Below are 26,521 nucleotides of genomic sequence, written 5' to 3' on the forward strand. Positions count from 1 at the left end.
GATGCGCCCTTGGAGATATATTGGCAGGCCGGCCACTCCTGGGAGGATTCACCGTGGTTCCAAGTTTTCTCCATTTGGAGACAATAGCTCTCGGTGTAGTTGGCTGGAGTCCCAGAGCCTTAGAAATGGCCTTGTTACCCTTTCCAGACTGCTAAATCTCAACAGCTTTTCTCATCTCTTCTGGGAATTCTTCTGATAGCAGCAGTGTGCTGCTTTTTGAGACCTTGTAGCCTACTTCACATTGACGGTAAGGTTTTATATGTCACGTTTAGATTCAAAAAGGCTGGCAGTATTGAAACCTGGGTGTGTCTGCACTAACTGAATCCAACGATCAATTATTAAATTGGTTGATTGAATAAGGGGGCAATTACTTTTTCACATGGGATCAGTTGGCGTTGGATAACGGTTTTCCTAAAATAAATAAAATCATTTAAAAAATGGATTTGTTTACTAGGGTTCCCGGTCGTATATTACATTTTGTATGAAGATCTGAAACAATTACGCGTGATAAATATGCAAAAACAGAGGAAATCAGCAAGGGGCAATTACTTTTTCACAGCACCGTATACTGTTAATTCATATATTCATGTAATATTCTCAGTTAATATGTTGCTAAATTAGTTTCACTGTTACATTTCTTTTGATCTATTTATGTCCAATTGTCCCACAGCTGTAGCCTAGTATCTGCTATTGCAATTGTCCAATTTTCTCTTAAGGATTATTTGTTCCATTTTCAAATTCAATATTGAGAAACGGGACACAATTATAACTTGGAGCCTTTTGTTTTACAGGAAGATTATTTTCAACAAATAGGTGAGCAATAGACTAAGTAGTTGAAATAATGTATGTGTAATTTGTATACTGTCCTCAAAATCTTCAAGGGCAGGCGTACGGGTGGCATGGCGGTCTATTCCATTGCCTACCAACTCGGGGCTCGCCAGTTCAAATATCAGTGTTACCTCCGGCTTGGTCGGGCGTCCCTACAGACACAACTGGCCGTGTCTGTGGGTGGGAAGTCGGATGTGGGTATGTGTCCTGGTCGCTGCACTAGCGCTTCCTCTGGTTGGCCGGGGCACCTGTTCGGGGTAACTGGGGGGAATAGCGTGATCCTCTCACAGACTACATCCCCCTTGCGAAACTTCTCACTGTCAGGTGAAAAGCAGCAGCTGGGGACTCCACATGTATCGAAGGAGGCATGTGGTCATCTGCAGCCCTCCCCGGATTGGCGGGTTGGTGGAGCAGCGACCTGGAGGGTTGGTGGAGCAGCGACCGGGACGGCTCGGACGTGGGGTAATTGGCCAAGTACAATTGGGGAGAAAAAGGGAGGGGTCCTTAAGGGCCCAAATTCCAGACAAAAACAAGTTGACATTATACCATTCCAAGAGCGGGACACCCAGAGACCAGTGAAGACCATGTGGTCAGCCTTAAATAATATAAGAAGGGACTCGCATCCCATTTAGCAATTTTTTCATCATGTATCAAGAGTGTAAAGCAGGCTCATGGTGTAAAAGTTGGTGTTAAAATAAGAAAATGTGTCGGTGGTTTTAGGAGCTTACTTGATCATGTCAGATATCTCTGGCTCCATCTGATGGAGCTGCTCAGTAAATACAATCCAACGTCATTCAAGCTCATGGATGAGCTTTAAAGTATTCGTCATATTCATGAGACAAACACAGAGTGTAACACATAAGTATGATGTGATTAGGCTACACAGTCATTAACACATGAAACAAACAAACCAAAAAAGTCGACCTCTGAAAAACAAACTTTTCTGTGCCATGTGGCTAAGAATCCACAGAACAATATCTGGACAACTTGGACGGAGGTAGAAGGGAAGGCAGTGCTCGGTGCGCACAGCACAGGAATTGTTGGGAGACACCGTGACATAAAAGGAGGCCACCATTTTCCAATTCTGTGAGATGATAGTAAAGACACTGGGGGGGGGGGGGGCATTTGTAGTTGTGCTTTCAGATACACTTTCCGAAGCCCTGAGTTGAAGACAATTTCAGTGAAAGTAATAAATATGCAAAAGCCTCTCTTTTGCACTACAAACTCAAAGATATTATATTCCCACTAGCATAGTTCTGTGGCGGAGCACTCAATGCAAACAAATTCCTTGCTAGTAAAATAGATGTATGGATTCCTAAATTTACCCCCAAAAAATCCTTGGGGGGGGGGTTAATTACTTTTACGCTGTGTTGCGGGAAGTAGCATGGTAAGAAATGACTGTTACGGACCATGAAAAATGAATGTACATCTTTAAAATGACTACTTGAATTCACTATGACAGACTGCTGTAGCATCATGTTGGGCTCGGAGTACTGTTTGTTGATTTGTCCCCCATTAAGTGCACTGAATTGTAGATGGCAACATGGAGCTCATCTCCATGAACAAACGGATGGATGACTGTGAAAATGAAACCTACACGTGCTACATAAGCAAACAATAGGGACAGACCTCAAAAATTCCAAACTATTCCTTTAACAAATCAGTACCCATAAATAAAATATATTTCATTCCAATGTCACATGTTCAGGTTTATTCATAGAAAAGAATATTGTCCTGTGACTGGTGATGAAAAAAGTATTCCATGATTCAGCACCTTGTAGTCTATTTGTTGCAAACATTTGTCACAAAATATCACGAAACATGAATGGACGCCACAAAAGATTAAAAAAAGAAAAAAATCAATATCGGTATTTTGTAGAGTAATCCTTAGGTGACACCACCAGACCTCTTCCTTTTCTTGCACCTCGGTACACGGTTTCAACAATGTCTATCATCTCCTGTTTGTCTTCCATGGTCCAGTTGATCTTGTTGTTGTTGCCAGTGCCCAGATCAATCATGATGTGTTTGTTCCTAAGAAAGATAAGATCAGTCTTCAAGTTACTTAAAAATTAACAAGAGTTTAGCATGTGCAAGGCCCAGCGTTTTCGGTTTTTATTTTTCAAAGCCATCCAGCATGCCAAATTTCGCCACAACAGGACACTGTTACATAACTTCACACGAACAACTTTTGGATCCATGGAAACATAAAATCCAGGTGAGAATCAGTTTAAACCGATCTGCTCCTTTTAAAAAATCTGGGTATTTTTCAGTGAAAATCGGTAAAAACCGAAAATGCTGAGCCTTGAGCATGTGGCAAGATGACAGGACCTTCCAACAGAAATCAAGTTCTTGATCTGTTGGGGCACATCAGACCAGGGGAAAATCTTGTTTTTTTAATACAAAGAAAAATGATATTTAGCTGGTTACCTGAAAAAGAACATTACTGTGCAGGGATCATACAACTCATACATCTTGTTGAAGTCAGGCACCTCTGTGATATCGACCAAGTAAATGACAGCAAAGTTCTTTACCTGTAAGGACAAAGTCGGGTTTAAGGCACAGGAATTAACTATCATCTGTTCACATACTTAATATTTTAATTGAACACCAACAGGTTATATCTGTCTGGAGACAGATGCGACAGTAAAACAACAGAAACTACTTCACTGCAGAAGGTTTAAAATTGAGCATCTCTTCTGCGTTAATTACTGCAGTTGGCTAGTTACCTCAGTGTACTATGCAGTTTACTATATTCTTTGCCAAGAGAAAAACTGGCTTATCCATGGCCTACAACCAAGAATGGTTACACATTGAAATAACTGGGCAAGATAGTGTCTTGATGCATGCTCAATAATCCAGGTAAGAAAAACAAAGGTTTAATCAATTCATCTGGATACAATGTTTATTGACAGATACATTTCATCACTCAACTAAGTGACCTCTGCAGTCCAGACTGACTGCAGGTATCCCTACCCTTATAAACAATACAGTGTCTAACGACTGAAACCTACAACCAGTTTCATATGTAAATATGGGCGTGACCACTGATCATGTGTGCTATTCAGAGGATTAGGCACTGTTGCATTGTAAGATGGCAACAGATGTATAACGACCGAAACCAATGACCAGTTTCATGATCAAATACGAGTGTGCCCATTAACCAGAGTTTCGATGGCCATGTGTATTATTCACAGAGGGTTGGGGAATAGTTGAATCACAGCATTGTAAGATGGCGAGAGATGTACTCTTAGCCCCTGCCCCCCCAGTTCAGGGATGGTCGTTCCCTCTTAACATACACTCACCGGCCACTTTATTAGGCACACCTGTCCAACTGCTCGTTAACGCAAATTTCTAATCAGCCAATCACATGGCAGCAACTCAATGCATTTAGGCATGTAGACATGGTCAAGACGATCTGCTGCAGTTCAAACCGAGCATCAGAATGGGGAAGAAAGGTGATTTAAGTGACTTTGAACGTGGCATGGTTGTTGGTGCCAGACGGGCTGGTCTGAGTATTTCAGAAACTGCTGATCTACTGGGATTTTCACGCACAGCCATCTCTAGGGTTTACAGAGAATGGTCCGAAAAAGAGAAAATATCCAGTGAGCGGCAGTTCTGTGGGCGAAAATGCCTTGTTGATGCCAGAGGTCAGAGGAGAATGGCCAGACTGATTCGAGCTGATAGAAAGGCAACAGTAACTCAAATAGCCACTCATTACAACCGAGGTATGCAGAAGAGCATCTCTGAACGCACAACACGTCGAACCTTGAGGCAGATGGGCTACATCAGCAGAAGACCACACCGGGTGCCACTCTTGTCAGCTAAGAACAGGAAACTGAGGCTACAATTCGCACAGACTCACCAAAATTAGACAATAGAAGATTGGAAAAACGTTGCCTGGTCTGACGAGTCTCGATTTCTGCTGCGACATTCGGATGGTAGGTTCAGAATTTGGCGTCAACAACATGAAAGCAAAGCAATCCAATAGAGCACCTTTGGGATGTGGTGGACCGGGAGATTTGCATCATGGATGTGCAGCCGACAAATCTGCAGCAACTGCGTGATGCTATCATGTCAATATGGACCAAACTCTCTGAGGAATGTTTCCAGTACCTTGTTGAATCTATGCCACGAAGGATTAAGGCAGTTCTGAAGGCAAAAGGGGGTCCAACCCGGTACTAGCAAGGTGTACCTAATAAAGTGGCCAGTGAGTGTAGATGGCCTCTTTGACTCCCCATTCAATTGTTCGATCAAAACTCTAGTTAATGGGCACATCCATATTGGATCATGAAACTGGTCACTGGTTTCAGTCATTATACATCTGTATTTACATTTGAAACTGGTCGTAGGTTTCGGTCGTTAGGGACTGTATTGTTTATAAGGGACGGGTATACCTGCAGCCAGTTTAGACTGAAGATGCCACTTAGTTGAGTGATGAAACATATGTCAATAAACGTTGTATCCAGATGAACTGATTCAACCTTCTTTGATTGGGCAAGATAGTGCTATTTAGATACACATTTGTGGAGAAATGTTCCAACCTACCTGTAGGCTTTGTATATACTGTTATTTAAAGTTGCTAAATCACAGCGCCTTTATCTTTTAGGAGTCTCAGTAGCTAACACATCTTGCAAGCTGTCAAAAAATGAATAAGTAAACGTGCAGTATATGGCACGGGAACCTTAGTTGTAACCACAGTGTTGACCTTTATACAACCACAATGGAGAAAGACTGGAGTATCCTTAATAGAGTTACTGACTAGGGGCCAACAGCAATATACAATCCCATTGTGTTTTGACTGCCATGTTCAGAGGTGAATCCCCGGCTAAGATTATGCAAGGCAAACACTACTACAACACACACACACACATGCAATAAAGAGACAATGTATGCAGTTGCAAAAGCTGGTTGAAAATGGCTGAAAGTAAGGGGAAAGGGATTCAAATACATCATTCACAATCCTTTATGTGATGAGTAGTTCACGCTCTCTTAAAAGACATGAAGTTCACAGTCTTGTACCTTTGTCTTTTTGTTTTTAGAAAATAAATTTTGCACAGAAGTTGTTTTAAAGGCCAAGATTCATCTTGTAGCTGGTTGAATCGGTTCAAAGTTGTTCAGGAATCTTCTGAAGTGTCTATAGGAGAAAATGAATGGGACATTTACTTCTGGAACCCAAGCTGCTGAAAAAGTGGCCAGTCACATTAAAATTCAACTGAGCTTTGCCAGACCACAATGAACAATGTGAAATTTGTGGTGTGGCTTTGGGAGGCTAGTTTAACAGCAGTAGTGACAAATAGGATATATTAACTGAAGAGTGAATTATCAAGTCAATTAATGCTCACTGCACAGGACAGTGTAAATGTGTTAGGCCTATACCATCTAACAGCACGATTAAGCATCAAAATCTTCCCAAAATGTAATATACTCTAGATGTGTACCAGTTACATGGAATGAAAACCAAGACAACTGCTCTTCCACTGATATCCATCTTGACACAGAAGCTGTACAATCGGCTGAGTAGTCGTTAGTTCAAGACATTTGTCGACTAGTCATCGCACATTTATACAGTGCATCCAGAAAGTATTCACACCCCTTCACTTTCCCCACATGTTATGTTACAGCCTTATTCCAAAATGGATTAAATTCCTTTTTTTTCTCATCAATCTACACACAATACCTCATAATGACAAAGTGAAAAAGGTTTTGTAGAAATGTTTGCAAATTTATTAAAAATGAAAAACTAAAATATTGCATGTACATAAGTATTCACACCCTTTGCTAGGACCCTCAAAATTGAGCTCAGGTTCATCCTGTTTCCACCGATCATCCTTGAGATGTTTCTACATCTTGATTGGAGTCCACCTGTAGTAAATTCAATGGATTGGACATGATTTGGAAAGGCACACACCTGTCTATATAAGGTCCCACTGTTGACAGTGCATGTCAGAGCAGAAACCAAGCCATGAAGTCAAAGGAATTGTCGGTGGACCTCCAAGACAGGATTGTATTGAGGCACAGATCTGGGGAAGGGTACAAAAAAAGTTCTACAGCTTTGAAGGTCCCGAAGAGCACAGTGGTCTCCATCATTCGTAAATGGAAGAAGTTTTGATCCACCAGGACTCTTCCTAGAGCTGGCCACCCAGCCAAACTGAGCAATCAGGGGAGAAGGGCCTTGGTCAGGGAGGTGACCAAGAACCCGATGGTCACTCTGACAGAGCTCCAGCGTTCCTCTGTGGAGATGGGAGAACCTTCCAGAAGGACAACCATCTCTGCACCACTCCACCAATCAGGCCTTTATGGTAGCGTGGCCAGATGGAAGCCTCTGCTCAGTAAAAGGCACATGACAGCCCGCTTGGAGTTTGCCAGAAAGCACCTAAAAGACTCTCAGACCATGAGAAACAAGATTCTCTCATCTGATGAAACCAAGATTGAACTCTTTGGCCTGAATGCCAAACGTCACGTCTGGAGGAAACCAGGCACCTCTCATCACCTTGGTAATACCATCCCTACAGTGAAGCATGGTGGTGGCAGCATCATGCTGTGGGGATGTTCTTCAGCGGCAGGAACTGGGAGACTAGTCAGGATCGAGGGAAAGATGAATGGAGCAAAGTACAGAGAGATTCTTGATGAAAACCTGCTCCAGAGCGCTCAGGACCTCAGACTGGGGCGAATGTTTACCTTTCAACACGACAATGACCCTAAGCACACAGCCAAGACAACGAAGGAGTGGCTTCGGGACAAGTCTGTGAATGTCCTTGAGTGGCCCAGCCAGAGCCCAGACTTGAACCCCATTGAGCATCTCTGGAAAGACCTGAAAATAGCTGTGCAGCGACGCTCCCCATCTAACCTTACAGAGCTCGAGAGGATCTGCAGAGAAGAATGGGAGAAATACCCCAAATATAGGTGTGCCAAGCTTGTAGCTTCATACCCAAGAAGACTTGAGGCTGTAATTGCTGCCAAGGGTGCCTCAACCAAGTACTGAGTAAAGGGTGTGAATACTTATGTACATGCAGTATTTTAGTTTTTTAATTTTAATAAATTTGCAAAAATTTCTACAAAACCTTTTTCACTTTGTCATTATGGGGTACTGTGTGTAGATTGATGAGAAAAAAAAGGAATTTAATCAATTTTGGAATAAGGCTGTAAAATAACAAAATGTGGGGAAAGTGAAGGGGTGTGAATACTTTCCGGATGCACTGTATATCAGTTTATTTAAATATAGTTTTTGGGGCATCAGAAAATGGTTTGAGTTCCAGGGCTGACAAGGAATGTTATGTGACATTGTTAATACTGTAATACATTACACAGAAATACAAAACCGTAATAATGAGTGTTTAAAATATAAATTTTACAAGTGCATGCATGAAGCAAGCTGCCTATTAACGACACAAGCAGAAGCGGTAATGATTCTGAATGTGTAGGAACAACCAGCAAGGAGACTGGACATTGTGTTAATTTATTTTAACACAGTACACACATGAATGTCTGTCACTGAGTGACGCCACTTCCTGTGTCCATCGTTTCAAATTAAATACCCTCATATGTTTCAGTTGTATTTTTTTGTTTTTTCTGCTGGACAGGACCAGTGGGCCAGCCCTACAAATGCTAATGTCACTGACTGACCACCTGACTGAGTGATCATGTTTGACACAATTGGGCCGCTGGATCAGGTGACCAACAATGTCACTGAAGTAACATGATTGGTTGGCCAAGCGCAGAGAGGCATGAGGGAGAGCACAGTTAAAGCACCCTAAATAACAATCACTAACAAAACACACTGGCAAATTCAAAAAAGGATTGAGCGGCTTTTGTGGTTGCTGAACCTGCACAAGTAAGACAAAAAGAAAGTGTCATTCTCAATTCTCAAAGCACCTGCAAAGAGTGAAATGCACCCCTAACTGTGCTGCCAAGCAAATAGTGTCTCAGTGTTATTTGCATATATTTACATTAGGTAATATGCTTACACTTGGCACAAAATCAGTCCCTTTCTATGCAAATTAGCCTCACTGCAAAACACCAGCACTAACAGCCACACACAGTTCGAGTGAAAATTACTGGCGTCTTCAGCTGGTGGTAACTGACACCCGAACTTTCCAGTGATCATGGCAGCAGTGATTGTAGCCAGGCGAAGGCATCATCATGCCAGGCGTGCTCCTGAGCAGATATTTCAAAGGAGAATATCACTTACTGATTTAACTGAGCCTGAAATCATTCACAGATACAGGTTGCCAGGTCAAACAATTCTTGCTATACTTGATGACATCAAGGATGACACTGAGCCTGCCTACTGTGTTCAGGGCGCAAAGCCATCATTTATACATTGCCACATGGATAACTGCAAAACAAAGGCAAATTGCACTTGGCAGCAAACTTTATGGGCGTGTTGCCGCTGTAATATCAAGAGCGCAATATCTTTTGAGAATCGGACCTTAAGATGGCGCAGATAGCGGTTGCAAGTGATGCATAATTCATGGTGCTATCAGCAGCCGCAATCCATTTTTTGTGAATTCACCTGTCAATACAGTGAGTCTTAAAAAGTGAGAGACATCTGCAAATAGAAACAGATGAAAGAGGAGGGGGCGTTAACAGAAAAATAGAATAGGTATACTTATAAATTAAATTAGGTTCTCTTTCGTATACATTGGTTCTCTTTCAAATCAAACATCCCAAGATATGAGTGGAAAGTATTGTTCTTGTAACTGCACTTATAGCCTTTTTTTTTACTCGAACATAACCATGTCATCATGCGATATGCTACTTCAGTACACTTTAACAACAAATATTAGTGGGATCACTACAGAAAATTGTAGATGAACATTTAATAGCCATGAATTCAGATTATAGACACTACCACTGACATGGATACACAGCAGCCACTGTAAAAGGGTACCCAGTCCCCTAGACGACACCACAGCAACGCCCAACACTCAACAGAGTGAGAATGGTGATCGGGAGGACACCACGAGATGGACGTCTGTGCATATTATTGTAAATGAGACTGATGATAATTTGGCTGTGTTTGCTTTTGCAACTGAAAGGGTTAAACCCGAGTCATGTCAAAAGAGAGGTAGTAAACCCACTGGACAATCCATCGCTCATCTTCAAAGAGCATCAGCAGCAGCATCTGAGATGACAGAATTTGTGGTGGCAACGCGCCAAGCAAGAGAAACAACAACTGTCAAATGATTCATGCTGGGTGTGTATGTCAGGTCAAGCACAACTGTGGGTGGTTCCGCTGCCATCTACAGCCGAGTCATGCGCTCAGTCCAGCCTATCATCTAGGGTCTAAGGACAGGATGTTGTGTTGTCGTAAAGCCCCTTGAGGCAAATTGTAATTTGTGATATTGGGCTATACAAATACAATTGACTTGACTATCTGTCTAACAAATTGGCCACAATTTCGAACATTGTCTACAAACAGTCCTGCAATATACTAGGCCAGGGCTTCTCAAAGTCTGGACCTCGGTCCGCTGCAAGTCAATCTGGATCCAGCCCATACCTCGTGTTAGGAATAAAATACATTATTAAGAGTAACGTTTTGTTTTGTGTGTTGTTGCTGCCAAGTTCACGCATCAACGTTACACCGGATAATTTGCTTTGGGTGTGGAGCGAAGCTTTTATTGCACTTATCGTAACGTAAAGAGTTGTCGTCAACTTGAGTAACACTATCGTCACTTCACCCGGATCACTGTCTTTCCTGTGCTCTGCGTGTGTGTGTGTGTGTGTGTGTGTGTGTGGAGGGGCCGGGCCCCACCCTCATTGAAACACAGAGAGCAGAGGAGAGGAGAGAAACTAGCACAACCATAAATGACAGTAACGAGTAGGTTACCAGTACACGAATTTTCATTAGGGTTAGAGCCAATCAGAGGCAGAGTGAGGCAGGTCTCCGCAGAACAGCATCAGTAGCCGTGTTTCCAATTAATTGTCAGGAGAATTTTAAGCAAACTTTTGAAATGTCGCAAAAAAAAAAAAGAAAAAGCCAATTAAATGCATTTCCATCTACTGGTTTGGGGCGAATAAACTAGGCTACGCAAAGTGTAGTTTTGTCAGAAGTTGGCAATATAGGCTATGTTACGCATGGCTGTAATAAACAGAGTAGAAGTAGAGGTTGCAAACCAGAAACAAAACCAGTCACCTTGGCCATCTACGAGATAAAATGGAGAGTGGGCTTCTGGATTTTTTTTTCTATTGAGAAAGTTGTAATTTTTCTCTATTGGCCATGTTTCATGCTGTATGGAGACGAAATCAAAGGTGTCATGGGAATATCCGGGAAGACACCGACAGCGGAAACAGCTAGTCATAACTTATCCAGCAAAGGTGTTTCCATCTCCCATTGAGCGCATTAACTCCTTTTTGAAAAAGGGAAAAACCGACTCAAGCGAGCGTAAAAACTGTTTTTGTAAAATTGAGCAAGTTTTTCCGAATTTAGCCGTTTCAGTAAACCTTTTCTAAAGCAATACTTCAAAATGCACATAAAAATATGTTATGGAAACATAACGAGTGTCTCTGGCTGGCAAGCATACTGCAAGCAACTGATTGCAGGCAAACAATGCCATTTCTCCCACTAGGCTCGAATGTATTTTGACCATCTTGACTGTCTTGAACTTGAATGTATGTTGCTTAAAACAGTGTTTCCCAACCAAGTCTTCAAGGAACCCCTATCCTGCAGATTTTCATTGTAACCCTGCATAGGTAGCCCTGCTTGTACTTACATAATTCATTGCTGACTGGTTGAATAACTACAAACAGGTACCTATTCAGGGTTGCAAAGAAAATCTGCAGGATAGGGGTTCCTTGAGGACTGGGTTGGGAAACACTGACTTAAAAGTTATGTGAGTTGATTAACTGTTATTTTGTTATCGCCAATCGTTCTGGCCCTCTGACCTTTGATAAAAATCAGATGCAAACCTTTAGTAATAAGTTCAAAAACCCCTGTACTAGGTTTTGACCTAGTCTTGTTAAGTGTGTTATATAGGTATCCAAAGGAGTTGAATCACTTGATTCAACTCCTTTGGATAACCATGACCTATATGAAGGAGAACATTCACAGATGTGTTATATAGGGATTTTTTTTCTGCGACCAATGAGAATTTGGTCAACTGAGACTCTTCTCATCGACTTAACGTTAGGTCGACTATTAGGGGACACCCCTACTGATGATGTTTATAATTTCTGATCAAAATGACATGGGTGGTAAAGATATTTGCATCTTCCAACATAAATGTAGGTTCTACAGACAGCCCCAAATATTCGTGCTAGTTCCGCGGGGAGATCTTGAATCAGACAAAGCAGATTTTTATTGTTCATTCGATATAAGGTTCTCCAGAGAGTTTGATCATCTTCAATTTCACCACACACTTCCTGCACACTTCCCAATGCAAATTGAATATGGGGGTCAAAACATGAACAGATGTTGTCACATGAGCCGTGGTCGTAATCCAGTTGTTTTAAATTACCATTGCCCACGATAGAAATGACACAAACCTTTTCAGCTATGCTGTAGAGAACTTCGTCCATTTTCATACACGTCGGGTCCCAATCATGACCGAAACGGATGACCAGGACCCGGTCCTCTTCAGACAAAATGGCCTGGTCCACCTGCCAGCCATTGTGGAGATGTGGTAACATGTACGACATCTTGATAAGGAATTGTAGATTCTCTCTGGGGGAAGAAGAAAAAAAACTAAATAAAAATAATGTAACGCGGGAGGCTGACAAGTTAGTGTCAGTGTTAGTAGTGACTTTAATTTGAGATAACCGGCTGCCCGGCGGTAGTTAGCCAATGTTACCCAGAATATCATATCTTTAGCTCGTTTGCTTTTTGCTTCGTGTTAGTTTAGCTTTGGTTCCTTTGCATCAATTAGCTTAGCTTTAGTTCTTTGGCTTAACGTTAGCTTAGCTTTAATTCAGTTGCTTAGCATTAGCTTAGCTAGCCCCAGATCATTCAATGAGAGAAAATTTAAAGCGCTTGAATTCAACTGTCAAGATTCATATTGAAGAGCTTACCGCGATAGAATATGTAGCGGCGCGTATCATTAACGGCCCGCCTAGCTGGAACAAAAACCACTTAAGTAGTTGATTGTCTGGAAATGACACACAAGTGGGGGAAAAAAGCTGGCGTGTGCTGTGCTCGATCGTCGTCTATACGTCCTTCGCAGAGTTGACGGATAAAACGTCATCACGTCGTAGAGTTGAGTTCCGCACCAATACGTTGAAGCGGCATAAAAAATAAAAACGTTGAAGCGGCGTCCTTCCTCGATTCTTCCCTCAAAATGTGAAACCTAACTTAACAACAGATGTATTTTTATCCGTAGGTTTGCCAGTGAATGATATATTTGTTCTACTACATTTAGTAAGGTAAACATTTCTACAAGAGATGTCTCTGGTCTCCATTAAAGCTACTGACTCGCTTACGTCCTTCAAGAAAGGCCTAAAAACGTCCCTCTTCTTTGGCCGTCCCTAAATTCAGTAGCCTCTGGTAGCACTTAGCAGTTGATATAAACCATTTATTGATTCATATATGCCAAACCCCGGATAGGCCCCTCCTCGCGGTGTTGACCGGTGTCCGGACTTCACTTGTGGAGTTGGTGCGACCTGGGCAACACTCAGCTGGCTAAAGCCTAACGGGACCGCGGACTGGCGGTTATAAAAATCCCACACAGCCCCCGCTCGTACGTGTCTAACAAGTGGGCAGTCCGGACTCCCAATCCAACCATCACTTGGGTACAACCTGTGGCGGATCCCATCGTCTTCACTATTGTGTTGCTATGGAACTAGATCCTCCCAGGCCAAGCAGTGTGGACCAGCGTCGACCTGATCACTACTTTAATCAAGGCTTTAGCGAATGGGAGCAATGTAAATCTACTGTACTTTGATTCTCCTATTCTGTTTTATTCTGTCTCTTGATGATCTAAGGCTCACCTACACTGATGCATTTGACATCTATGATGCCAGTTGGTAACACTCAAATTTATTGCTTTGGATAAAAAAAACCCCATCTGCCATGACAATTAGGCGATGTCCTAGGCGCAGTGGTTACCACGGTCGTCTCACAGCAAGAAGGTCCTGGGTTCGAGCCCTGGGGTAGTCCAACCTTTGGGGTTGCCCCGGGTTGTCCTCTGTGGAGTTTGCATGTCCTCCCGGTTTCCTCCAGGTGCTCCGGTTTCCTCCCACAGTCCAGACTTGTAATTCAGGTGAATTGGCATTACTAAATTGACCCTAGGTGTGAATGTGTGTGTGCGTGTGTGTGTGTGTGTGTGTGTGTGTGGGCCCTGTGTAATGGCCTGGCGGCCTGTCTGTCCAGGGTGTCTCCCCGCCTGCTGCCCAGTGACTGCTGGGATAGGCTCCAGCATCCCCGCGACCCTGAGCGCAGGGTAAGCGGTGCGGATAATGGATGGAGTAAAGGTAAATGAGTGACCACCGTCTGCGATAGGGATCTCTCGTGAGTAAAAGATCAATGAAAGAAAAAAAAACACAATAGATATGTGGGTGAAAACTTGTATTTTTGTGCAATTCAGTACAATACAAACAGAAAATACAATTAAACAAAGGTATGTTACATGAAAACTTTCCAGTAGGTACTTGTGACATAGCAGCATAAAGGCACTCCTTTGAGTGGGAATTATCATTAGATCAGTTGAAGCCTTAATTCAACTACTTAAATACAGAGCCACATTACATAGACGTGAATAGACAAATAATTTAAGATCCTCTACCAGAGTCTATTTGATATTTGACTTGGACATACGTTAAATCAGGTTTATGTAGAGCCATTTTTACACAATTTTTTTTTCTGCACTAAGGATGACCAGCTATATTCTGTGTCCAAGCCTACATGATTATTCTTTAAAGCTGACATTGTCTCATTCTGTAGGGCTGTTGATCACATTGTACAACACTGACAAGACATGTCCATACAGAGGCGATCGTGAAGTTCTTTTGAAAAGAGAATTTATCCTCCCTAGGTTGTGTTTACCTCCTCTGGTGTACAACGCACACAATGATCAGCAAAAGCTCCAGATACATGAACTCGTTTCAGGCCAGCAGGGGGCGCAAAGGAAACAATCATTTGCAGACCATTACCACCAATGTACCAAGATGGCCAGATAGTTGCTGGGCTGAAATGAAACGGTCCTCTGAACATTTCTTGATTAGAGAAACAACTCCTTGGTCCATTGGTATTCCGTGTGGCAACATGAATAATTGTGTTGACAATTATGTCTTAAGAGTCCCTGAGGAACACTGACGTCAGGTTGGCACAGACAAGTGGCAAGATGAGGTCTGGGCATAGAGTGGACTGCAAGGACGAACAGAAGATCCAGACTGGAGCAGCAGCCACTAGTCAGATGGATGTTCTGGACATGAGCGATTCACCTCAAACCACTCATCTATACAACTGACAGAGGAAGGGAAGAGGAACAATTAAGTCAGTGAAGTGTCAGATGTGATTCTGAGAAAGCTTAAGAGTTATCAAAAGTATGAAAAGATCAACATTATCCATCCCTCTGTTTGTTTGTTTGTGTGTGTGTGTTTGAGTATGCGTAAGTGTATCATTCACCCTTTATGGTAGATGCAGAGGCATGGTAGCCTTGCGATGGTGTCTCCTTGCTCCAAATCTTCCAAACAAATGGCACATTCCCCAGAGTCTTTGGACAAAATGTCCTCTGAGAAAGACAATACAGATATGGAAAAACCAATTAAGAGCGAACTGTAGGTCATACGTCTTGTTCAAGCAGTGTTTAAGCCTTAAACCATAGTTTTACTCCTATTCATCTAGAGGCTCCAAGGCCTATACCCACTTCAAAACTGGTCATTTTCCCCCGGGCCCATAAAGTGGGCATGTCAACTGAAATGCAATTTCCAAGGAGAATAGATTATCCTCTTTGTTTGATGTGCGATGAAAGATGCTGAGTAGCTCTTTTCCTGTTTGGCTGCCCTTTCTTTGTATGTTGACTGGACAATTTTTTTCTTTGCGAGAAGGGAAAAACTTGACTGATTGTGATCAGATTATAGTGATGGTTGTTCAAACACTTTACTTGTGTTGCCGGATGTACAGGATGATGTGTTGCTGTAAAGCTCCTTGAGGCAAGTTTGTAATTTGATATTGGGCTATACAAATAAAAATTGACTTGACTTGTGTATATTCAATTTTGGAGCCTTGGAGGGCAGGCAAGAACAAACTTTTTTTTTTTTGTTTAACATTTTATGAGTATGCATACCCAAGTTTATGTGTGTGTGTGTGAATATGTGAGTCCATTTTGTCAATACCTGGGGCAATTGATTTAAAAGCCAATTCTTAAATAGTGTGGCATACACACATCTTGAACATAACATACCTGGGAAATAGTTGGACATCGGTCCTGTATCGCTGGAAGGTATTATGCACAATCTTAACGTGCTTGTATGCACATTCATGTGTGCAGGCTAGAGGCAGTGTAAGCCCTACAATCTATGTGGTACCATACTTTTCTGCTTGCACACACTGAACACTATCAGACCTGGGGTGTACCTATCCCAGCAAGAGTATTTGTAACAGATGATGATAATAACAATAATAAAAATAATACATTTTATTCGTGGGAACCTTTTTAGAGCAATCAAGGACACCTTACAGAACACAGTAAAAAAAAAAAGGGTAGACAATAAGACAAGAAAAAGATAAGTAAGTGTACATGTGTGAATGTGTATGGATGAATAAACTATTTGTACTTTTTGCATGTGCATCACACAGGCACCCTGATACACATATAGCCTCTGGTCATGTCGATAAATTGCATCTTTACTTTCAAGCTGCTGCAAGAGAGATACTAGCACAACTGTAATTTAGAGAATGATTATTTCCCTGTTCTAAATGTGTCTTACTAATGCTTGGTGGCTGGTAATGAGATGATATAAGTCAGGTACAATAATAATAATAACAGGTAATAACACTAGATAACCCAGGGGGCCCAGGTTACACCCTCCATGCAACCACACCTGTCAAAGTATCATTGAGCAACATAATTAAACCCTATCTGCTTCAGGGGCACGGTACGAACCAGTCTGTCTTTTGCCCCCATCACAGATTAAAGACAGAATTCCCAAATTAGAGGCTTAACAAAGTATGTTGCATTGAAAAAAACACTCCCATTCAGAAAATCTAGTGTTCTGGCTGTTTGCATTCGGCTCTCTTACTATTGTAGGTGATGCGGGTTTTGGTGAAACACATGAGAAGATGCTTTTCTATCTCTGCTGTTGCCACATATTTTGAGCACACGGGACAGTTGAACCCTGGGGGGGAACAAAAACAAGAGGAAGTTCAGCACACAGATCTCTCTAAACTCGCTGTGTCACAATCTATAATAGAGAGAAGTATAGGTATAAAAAAAAAGTGTGATGCAATGCAACTTTACACTCTCAAGTTCAAACATCTGCTGGCTCAATTACTAAAGTCTAAGTAAACTACTCGCCTACAATGCTACTTACCGTTGAGCTCAAGAACCTGCTCATTACGTTTTGATCTATCATAACTTTACTTTAGCATGCCCCTTGAGACTGTGTGTCTTAAGAAATAACTGATTCAATGATTAAATTATAATTTGACGCATTCACACAACCCCCTCAACCTTTGTCTCCTACAACCTGAGCAAAGTTTATTAGGGCAGGGGCCAGCTAACTCACAATGGAGATAAACTGACTTCATGTTTAATATTATAACATTGGCTGAAGAACAGCATGACTCACTCACTCGCACACACGTACACACACCCCCACAAACACACACGCATGCATGCATGCATGCATGCACATAAACACACCTCATGTGTCTGTATGAGGCGAGAAAATAGGCCAAGCCTGTAAATATTGAGTTGGCCCCTAACAATTGCACTGTCAGGACCACGTATATCTATGAAGCAAAGGTTATCAGTAATCAGGTAAATCACGATTGGACGTTAACATGATGAGAGCTGTATCTGTGCTGTAGAACAGTGGCGGCCAGCTTTGATGTGAACTGCATCGTTGAAGGGGAAGAAAATTGGGCCAAGGTCATTTCCAACCGCTCAAGTGACCTCTATGCTCATCCGACAGGGATGTAATGAAATGCATAAAATACAAGAGACTTATGTTTCCGGCATTAGCAGATGTTTTCATATCGGCGGGACACTACAGGTGCTGGGAAAAAAACGTGTTTAAATCAATTTAAATGCTGACACACGTGTTTGCTATATAGCTGGAGCTCAATTGGGGTTTTATACCTTTCAGAGGAAATGTATCTGTAGTCTGGGCACACAACCCACCACCAGTTTAGGAACTGCTGCAGAGTAGTGGCTGAGCAGACTCAAGCAGTTTGTCTCCTAGCTAAGAATGTAAAAACAGTTTGTGTGTGTGTGTGTGTTTCAAGGCAAGGCAATGTGTAACCAGCAGGAAACTCTTATCTGCTGACCTACTTATGTTCTCTTCCTTCTCAGCACCACTCAAACACGCCAGTATTACAACACACGGAGAGGCAGGGAGCCATCTGAGAGAGGAAATGTGCACCGAACTGTGGTTACAATGTCAAATGTCAGCAATTATCGAATAGTCTATGTGGGACAACAGCAGCAGCAACAACAACAAAAAAATGTGGTTACACGTTAGATGTTACGGTTCCAGCATGTTGCCTGTAATCAGCTCAAGGCTATTTATTTGACTGTTGTCAGCCTGACTTACCTCCGAGCAGGTGAGGGGAAAGGTGGGCCGGTAGGGATCCTATTAGCAACCTGTGCTCTCCAAGAGACACTTCTCCTTCTCCTGGTGTGCCATCCAGACTTGAATTGAGTCCATGTGATCCTGACCTGCCGCTGGTCGGTATGTCGACGCCAGAGCTGGTCGCCCGTCCACTCGTGTATCTAATTCGGGGCCCATCGGGCCCATTGGTGTACCTGAATCCAGCGACTCCTTCTCCTCCGTTTGAGTTTCCAGACGGGAGGTCTGAACTGGAATAAGCCCGAGTTCTACCGTCAAAAACCGGGCTGCTCTGTTTGGCACCCATGTTGTTTTGGACAGAACTTCTCGAATAACACTCTTGAGGTCAACTTATCTGCGTCTCATGGTTAGAGAGTGACCGGAAGAGTTGACATCAACGATGAAACACGGGACAAAGGAAGACAACGCACTACGCACACGCTCCGGTGTCCGAAAGTTTCATGGCGCACTACGCGCACAAAGTGCGCACTCGTTGACTTAAACTACGAAGCGATCGCGTAACAAGATCTGAAAAAAAAGAGAGGATCTGATCCCCCCCCCCCTCGATAAACACCGGAGAAAATGCCCCCCCCCCCGATTTCAACGTATTCCAAAGTAATTACCTGAACCCAGCGTTAACGCCCGTCTAAGTTTGGTTTGTTTTTGTGGGTTGAGTCGCGTACGGTTGCCCCTGACAGAAAGCAGGGATTGCCCTCCTCCCTGTCAGGTGGCGGCGTGACGTCAGACACGGTGACGTGACATCCGCAGGCTCTCGGCTCCCACTGGTAACTGTCATGTGACGGATGTGCCGCGCCGCTGTATTTATTTATTATCCCGATGTAAACAACACCAACAAGCACGCAGCCACCCGTTCACACAGTTTATTGAATAATTTCACATGTACTGAAGGGACAAACATAAAACCACACAGCATTAGAAACACAGGAATAGGCAATAAAAAGACAAAACATTTCCAAGCCAAAGTAAACACGGTTAAAGATAAACCATTGAAACACATCTGTACGTGATGCCGTAGGATCAAGTGGTTGAAAGCAATGGGGCTAAAGCAGTGCACTGGTTGTGACATACGCACGCTCCATAAGATTATAAATACAGGCAGGCAGAGGTTGGCTGACAACAAAGTATTTGCATCTCCCCGCAATGTCAGTCAGGATCGGGATGTGTACATAGGAATTTAAATCTCGGGAAATAGTGGACCAAGAAATCTTAAAAACAAACATTCACAAAAAGGATAGCAGATATTAAATCATCGGTAGTCAGTTTAAGCTCACATCCTACGTGCCTGTCATGTACACATCTGGCAGGTTGGGGTGGTGGGGCTAACCTGCAGGACTGGGAGGTTAACCTGCAGGGCAGGGAGGTTAACCTGCAGGACTGGGAGGTTAACCTGCAGGACTGGGGGGTTAACCTGCAGGGAGGTTAACCTGCAGGATAGGGAGGTTAACTTGCAGGGCAGGGAGGTTAACCTGCAGGACTGGGAGACTAACCTGGAGGGACTCGGAAGTTATCAGTGTCAGTTAAAAGGATATAATGGAAAGGTAGGAACCACTGTATGAGGGGGAAACTGGATCACCACAGCAAGGAAGGTCTCTGTGCTAAGCTGGAGCATGGACCTCGGTTTGTTATGGTGACAGTCTACCCAGTTATCGTTTTAATAATGTCGACAAAACTCCAGCATAAATTGACATGAATGTTGTGAAATGTGTAAGTATGATGCACACTGACAGGTGCGGTATACCATCTGGAGAAAAAAAAAATCAAGATCTACAATGCTGTGACGCTGTCCATTTGGTTAATTCCGTGTGGGTTTTGTCGATAACTTGGATTGCTATGAAAATCGTGTCAGCAGAGCTGTACGACAATTCAGTTTGGGTACAGTAAAGCAGGACAACATGAATTATGGGCCTTCGAGAGCTTTTCACATACATCAACATTAACAAATAGGTTCTTTAATTATGGGATAGCGCCTTCTTTGTTTCTAATTTGTAAGGAACCAGTCAGCCGTTCCTTCCTTACCCTTTTTTTTTAAACCTACATCAGTACAATCCTACCTTACATGTGTTCTAAATTAAACACGCAGCTACAACCAGGCAGGCGGTTTTCACATTCGTCTTTCATCTGTCTTGTGCCTCCGTCAACGTGCAGGCAGAAAAACTGGGTTATCTGCCACATTCATCTCAAAAGTCATGGGGAAAGTGAGAAATGTAGTAACTTGGTGAGATGGTCTGCATAACAAAGCCAGCTGAGGCTGATGATAATATTGCTGTATTGTAGAATTTTAACTAACCGGATGGTGAATTATCAAGATAAATTTGCATTGTACGTGGTAACTGGTCAGGTAGCCCAGTTGTTTGAACTGAGTGTGTGTGTGTGTGTGTGTGCGTGCGTGCGTGCGTGCGTGTGTGTGTGTGTGTGTGTGTGTGTGTGTGTGTGCGCATACGTGTTTCTGTGTGTCTGTAAACAGGTAGCAACAAAGTGCACTGTTTTGGGAAGCAAAGCCACTGAGACATTCAAAAACATAGTGGTGCATTTTCAGTTGGTTGAACCCTGTGTGTGGGTGTTTCTGTCTGTCTGTCTGTCTGTTTGCATGTATGTCTGCCTGTCTGCATGTCTGTCTGTCTGTCTGCATGTCTGTCTGTCTGTCTGTCTGTCTGTCTGTCTGTCTGCATGTCTGTCTGTCTGTCTGTCTGTCTGTCTGTCGGTGGCTGTGTCTATGTATGTGTTAGGGCAGTTGTGCCAAAGGAGTGTGTAGACTACTTGTTGAGTGTTTGAGCCTAAGGGCCAGTCATATACAGGGGATTCTAGCCCAACCGCCGACCTCCTCCTGAACCATCACTGCTGGCTGACCCCCATCTGCTGGTGATCTGCCCCCGGTTCCCCATCCACGTCAGCATGGTAATGCTCAAAACTGTCATCGTCTATGTCTGGGAGACCCAGGAGCTACCAAAAAAAGAGGGGAGAGGAGATGACATGTCAGAGACAATGTGATTGGCTGAAACGATGATGCTATGGTATGAGCTATGGATGTGTATGTCTGAGAAAGAGAGCTGACGACAGCAGGCAGAGATAACTGAGTTGCACTTTTAACAAAGCATTCCAATGGATTGTGGTTCCTATAGTTTTTTTTTTTTTTTTTTTTTGGCAAGCACTCCTGCTGGGGTCCTTACAGGTCTGAAGGCAGTGAAGACCTTCTCCAACACCTCCAGAAGAGTCTTCTTCCCACAAGAGGAGATGTAGTCCTGGGCCAACTGTAAGAAGGGAAGGCAGTCTTCACTCTCACTCCATACGTGCTATGTGCGTGCAAACACACACACACACACACAAACAGTGAGAGAGAGTGAGAGAGAGACAGAGATTAACAAACCATATTAAATTGAATAATATAATATTGAACAATAGGCCTTTATCAAGTTGTGTGCTGTTGCCACACGTTGATTTTTCAGTGCAGTGTGCCGTGTGGTTGCAGGTGGTGAAGTTAGCCAATAAAGCAAAGAAACAGCTTGGTCAGGAACGGTGCCACACAGAAAGTGGAACACAATAATTACACCCAGATAAAAAGAAAACTCTTCAAGGGCAGGAGGCCAAGAATCTTTTGTGCGTACAGTTTCAGTTGACAGTACATGCCGTGTGTGTGTGTGTGTGTGTATGTGAGCATGTGCTGTGCACATGTGAAAACCCACGCACATACTTTACAACTGACAGTAGTTTCCCACCACAGACAGAATACAGCGGATTAACAGTCGTCCCATTATCGCAAAGTCAAGCGAGGTGGCATTTGATATGTTACCGAGCCGCGCTCAGTTTTGCCCAGTTTGACAAATTAGCTTAAAAACAGTTTGGTTTGCAAATAGTTCAAGCATAAACTGCGGTGACTGGTGTCTAATGCGCTCCATAAAATTAAACAGATTGAGCAAATTAGCTGAGTAATATCAACCAGCATGCGAATGTTGGTTGTAAATATTCTTGATACAATGCAGCTTCCTCGGTTTTCATTTCAAGTTGTCAGCGTAGAAACTCTTGCGAGGAGTGGTCACCAGTTGTTACTCCATTTTTTTTCGGTGGGCTTTAATAGGGGGTCTTAGGTCATGCCATTAAATTTATAAAGGATTACAATTGCAACAACACATCATCTGTGGGGAATAATAAAGTGGTCCCACAATGGACTCACTGTGTCATCGGAAGGGAAACAGCAGGCAAAATAGCTGTTGCTTGGTGTAAAAGATGTTATTGCGCCTTCTAGTGGTAAAACGGAGTGATGCTTTTGGTATCCACAGCCAAGTTTGATGAAAAAAGGCACCTATGTTGTGAGGCAAACTAGGAGTGTGTGCGTGTGAGAATGTTCATACTTGTGTATGTATGGGTGTGTGTGTGTGTGTATGTGTGTGGCAGAGAGAGAGAGAGAGAGAGAGAGAGAGAGAGAGAGAGAGAGAGAGAGAGAGAGAGAGAGAGAGAGAGAGAGAGAGCAAGAGCAAGAGAGAGATAAGACGCCCCCTGCTGACATCAGTATAAACTGAACTGACCATGGGTAACTTGATCTCCAGAGTCCTGCAGACCGCTATTCAACCTGATTATCTACTACCTTTTGAGCTCATTGCAGGCAGAGTGTTTATGTGGGATACATATATATATATATATATATATATATATATATATATATAGAGAGAGAGAGAGAGAGAGAGAGAGAGAGAGAGAGAGAGAGAGAGAGAGAGAGAGAGAGAGAGAGAGAGAGAGAGGTCTACACTCTATCAGACAGAAAGAGAAACTAAAATGAGACCTCCGCCCCTTGCATCCAGGCTGCTGCCCAAAATAAGAACGGGTCCTTTGTCTGACTTGATTTGGTTAATTTTTGTCACGTTTTCTCGTCTATCCAAGTCAAGTCCGTTTTGAATCTGCCCCGGTCTGCTTTGTTTCTTTCCTGTTGCAAAGCGGATGAGGTCTCTCGTACACATGCTATCTCTGACATGATCTGTTATTGGCAGACTGGGCGACCTATGGTTAAGAATCCAATGTAGTTCCGCTATTGGCCTCTGTCACCGTGCGTAAGTGACGGCGGGGTGGGACTGGACACGGGAGCCTCAGGCCCACAGACAATAAATAATATGAGGCCTTTATACCCGGAGGCCCGCTGCCTCCTCCTGGAGTAGCATGCTACGCTGGTTCAGCGGGGTAATCGGCACTCTCTCCGCCGATGTCCCCGCGCCTCTTTAATGCAGATGGGAGTGAAAGAAGGGACGCCAAACAGCGATGACATCATCATCTCAACTCCTGCTGTGCGCACACTGACGCATCCTCGCGTCCCACTTGAATTCACTAATCAAATGCGCCCCCCCCCACCACCACCACCACCGCTCTCGCTCTCTCATACACGCGCGCGCACGGACGCACGTATTTACGCACGCACATACACGCACATACACACTTGGGCCTGCGAGACACTTACGAAATTGTCGGTGCCGTCAGTCAAATTATCGGGACACAGCACATAGAAGGAGATCCCGGGCTCTGCGTAAAAGTCCAGCCGCCTCTCGTCGTCCTCCTCTGCGAAGATGAGGTCGAACGGGTTACCGGAGCACCATTTCTCCGCTGCCTCCACCAGCTGCTTGAACTCCATCCTCCGTTAGCCTCGCTTTCCAGGTCTGCGGGGGTCCGTGGCTCCGGCGTTGTCTTCCTCGCCCTCGCGGTGATGCTCAAGACAAAAACAGCTGACAAGACAGCAACAGCCTACCGCATCCTCTAAAGCGTCGTTTGCATGGCTACGGGTGTAAGGATAGAGTATAGGCGCATAGCCCTACCGGATTCAGTATCCAGCCGCTCTCAGACCCCCATCCTTTTCTCCCGTTATGAGATCAGCCCATCGGTCGCATACGCACGCTGCCAGCAACGTTCACGCCCGCTCCAAAACGCGATGACGAAAAGTAAAAGCAGCCAGGGGAACCATCCCTGCCTTGGTCTGATCTGCACTTAAAACAACTTTTCAATCGCCGGCGCGGGCCATGTAGCAAGCGATGCTGTCACTGTCATTTGCAATGCGGACTAAATCTCCCCATAATAAAGCTTTGGCTATATTGAGAATTTATCCTGATGTCGTATTTCAAAGTAGGGTGTAGGCTATTTGTTCAAGGTAAATGCCTCACGCCGTTTTCTGTGGTGCACCCTGGCATCGTTCGGTCCGGCGTGACAGATAGTTTCTCCAAATTGAAATTCACGAAGATGGAAGATTATTTTTTTGTGTGTAACGAGTATGTTTGCAACAACGCCAAGATCACATCTTCAATACAAACAGAAAGTGTGTGTAATTGAATAACCCGATCCCGAAGGCGATGGCGGCCTCTGCTGGTACCTTGTCTGCATGGCGTAACTTCCATTAATGACCGGTAGGTGGCAATAGAGCACCGTGAGTTCCCAAAGAATGGGCGTTTCGAGAGCAATAGGCGAGCAAGGAGGGAAACGCAGCCGTGTCATTTCTCCCTAAACAAAGAATGAAAATAGGTCTTTTTTTTTTTTAATCTTTTCATGGGACTTCTAAATGCAAAGCAGGCTGCCTCAGGACTGATTTCCAGCCAACATAATGAGAGTACTCTCTAACCATTACTTATATTATAACATTACCCCCAAATTCAACATGTCAAGTACAGCCATTACTTAAAACTGACCCCAGATTACTACTCAACCTTAAAGCTTGACTTAACCACTTTAGCTGTTCTTGCCTACCTGATGCATAAAATAAAAAAAAGAATATCTGAACGTTAACCGAACATGTCAAATTTGTCCCAGTTTCAGTGCATACTTATTACATGAGCTAATGTTTTTGTGTAGGACCAAGCTTCCTTTTGAAGTATGCAAAACTGGGTTTCAAGCATTATATGCATATATGCATGTGATTCTTTGCCAGCAAGATAATGAGAGTTCACACAAAGTGCAAGATTCATTATCTAAGGTTTTTTTTTAAACGGTAAACTGTAAATCCAGTGTGGTGCTGCGTATAACTGTGTAGTGAAAACCAATCCATCTACACATCCTAGTACTGGAAACTACAACCCAAATGACTTGCACCTCAACAAATGTTGCATTGTTTTTTTGCATTTCCCATGCCCAATAGGGTATGTAGGCCAGACGTCAAGATCATTTAAGCCAAGACTGTCTGAACATGAAAGCTGTACCAAGGAGAAGAGATTGCACAACATTCTGCAGAAGTGAACCATGGCATTCAGTCTTTCAGACATAAAGGTACAGAGATGGTTTCCCAGGGAAGGAGGGGTGCTCTTAATGATGAGGTCTTGAAAAGAGAGTCCTATTGGATGTAAACACAATGGGTACTATGTTTCGTAATGGCATGAATGATGAATTCAACCTCATACCATGGCCAAATGGCAACAGATATTGGTGACATGGGATATTTCATTTGAGTCACCTGCTCTGTTAGGCTGTCGTCTGGATTGCCTGTTTAGTTTTGATTAATTAATTGTTTTGACATCATATGAACGCCTAGGCCGCGACATGTCTTCTGGTGTTGATTGATGCTGAGAACAGCAGAGGCCATATCATGTCCATCCATGCATAGTAAATGATGAAGTGGATTAATTGGGGCTTTTTATAGGTGTTGGTCTTTTCTGAGAGTTGTCTATTTGGATATGCATCAAAGGACAGCCGAACAAAGCGTGAGGTAAAAATTGTTAGTTTATCAACACGAGGTTATGCATATGAGAAAATTCATAAATGGCATCAGGCTCTATTGAAAAATGAAAATTATGAAAGGTTGCTGTCATACACTCCCTCTGGTCTACTTTTTGGTGCTTCGTGATCAGGCAATTTAATGGGTGACTAATATCACACCAACATTTCCTCCGTCTCCTTTCATTACTCACTTCATGGCATGTCTTAAACAGGTTAACACTTCTTTTCTCCTCTTGTGTGTCAGCTGATGATGGTGTTGAGTGAACTCACCACCTTATGAAATACTGCTTTGAAC

The 26,521-nt window shown here is 43.3% G+C and overlaps 3 protein-coding genes across 4 annotated transcripts; all 3 read right to left on the minus strand.

Annotated features, from left to right (window-relative positions):
- Positions 1-2,511: 2,511 nt before the first annotated feature.
- Positions 2,512-12,965, minus strand: txnl4a (thioredoxin-like 4A). The gene is made up of 4 exons (XM_056298707.1): positions 12,835-12,965; positions 12,313-12,490; positions 3,256-3,359; positions 2,512-2,859 (listed from the first exon to the last, which is right to left on the minus strand). The coding sequence occupies exons 2-4, from the start codon at positions 12,463-12,465 to the stop codon at positions 2,688-2,690; spliced, it is 429 nt and encodes a 142-aa protein (XP_056154682.1). The 5' UTR covers positions 12,466-12,490; positions 12,835-12,965; the 3' UTR covers positions 2,512-2,687.
- A 1,346-nt stretch (positions 12,966-14,311) lies between these two features.
- LOC130128629 (E3 ubiquitin-protein ligase znrf2-like) lies at positions 14,312-19,107 on the minus strand. The gene is made up of 4 exons (XM_056298291.1): positions 18,517-19,107; positions 17,002-17,097; positions 15,386-15,491; positions 14,312-15,223 (listed from the first exon to the last, which is right to left on the minus strand). Exons 1-4 carry the CDS (start codon positions 18,836-18,838, stop codon positions 15,166-15,168), a joined length of 582 nt encoding a protein of 193 aa, XP_056154266.1. The 5' UTR covers positions 18,839-19,107; the 3' UTR covers positions 14,312-15,165.
- Positions 19,108-19,404: 297 nt separating this feature from the next.
- mturn (maturin, neural progenitor differentiation regulator homolog (Xenopus)) lies at positions 19,405-24,395 on the minus strand. 2 transcript variants are annotated; one of them, XM_056298615.1, is made up of 3 exons: positions 23,993-24,395; positions 21,720-21,800; positions 19,405-21,492 (listed from the first exon to the last, which is right to left on the minus strand). In XM_056298615.1, the coding sequence occupies exons 1-3, from the start codon at positions 24,161-24,163 to the stop codon at positions 21,385-21,387; spliced, it is 360 nt and encodes a 119-aa protein (XP_056154590.1). In that variant the 5' UTR covers positions 24,164-24,395; the 3' UTR covers positions 19,405-21,384. The 2 variants fall into 2 exon arrangements, with proteins under 2 accessions (XP_056154590.1, XP_056154589.1); XM_056298614.1 differs by having other exon boundaries at positions 21,720-21,842.
- Between the last annotated feature and the right edge of the window lie 2,126 nt (positions 24,396-26,521).

Source organism: Lampris incognitus, chromosome 18, assembly GCF_029633865.1.
Source record: "Lampris incognitus isolate fLamInc1 chromosome 18, fLamInc1.hap2, whole genome shotgun sequence".
Lineage (NCBI taxonomy): Eukaryota > Metazoa > Chordata > Actinopteri > Lampriformes > Lampridae > Lampris > Lampris incognitus.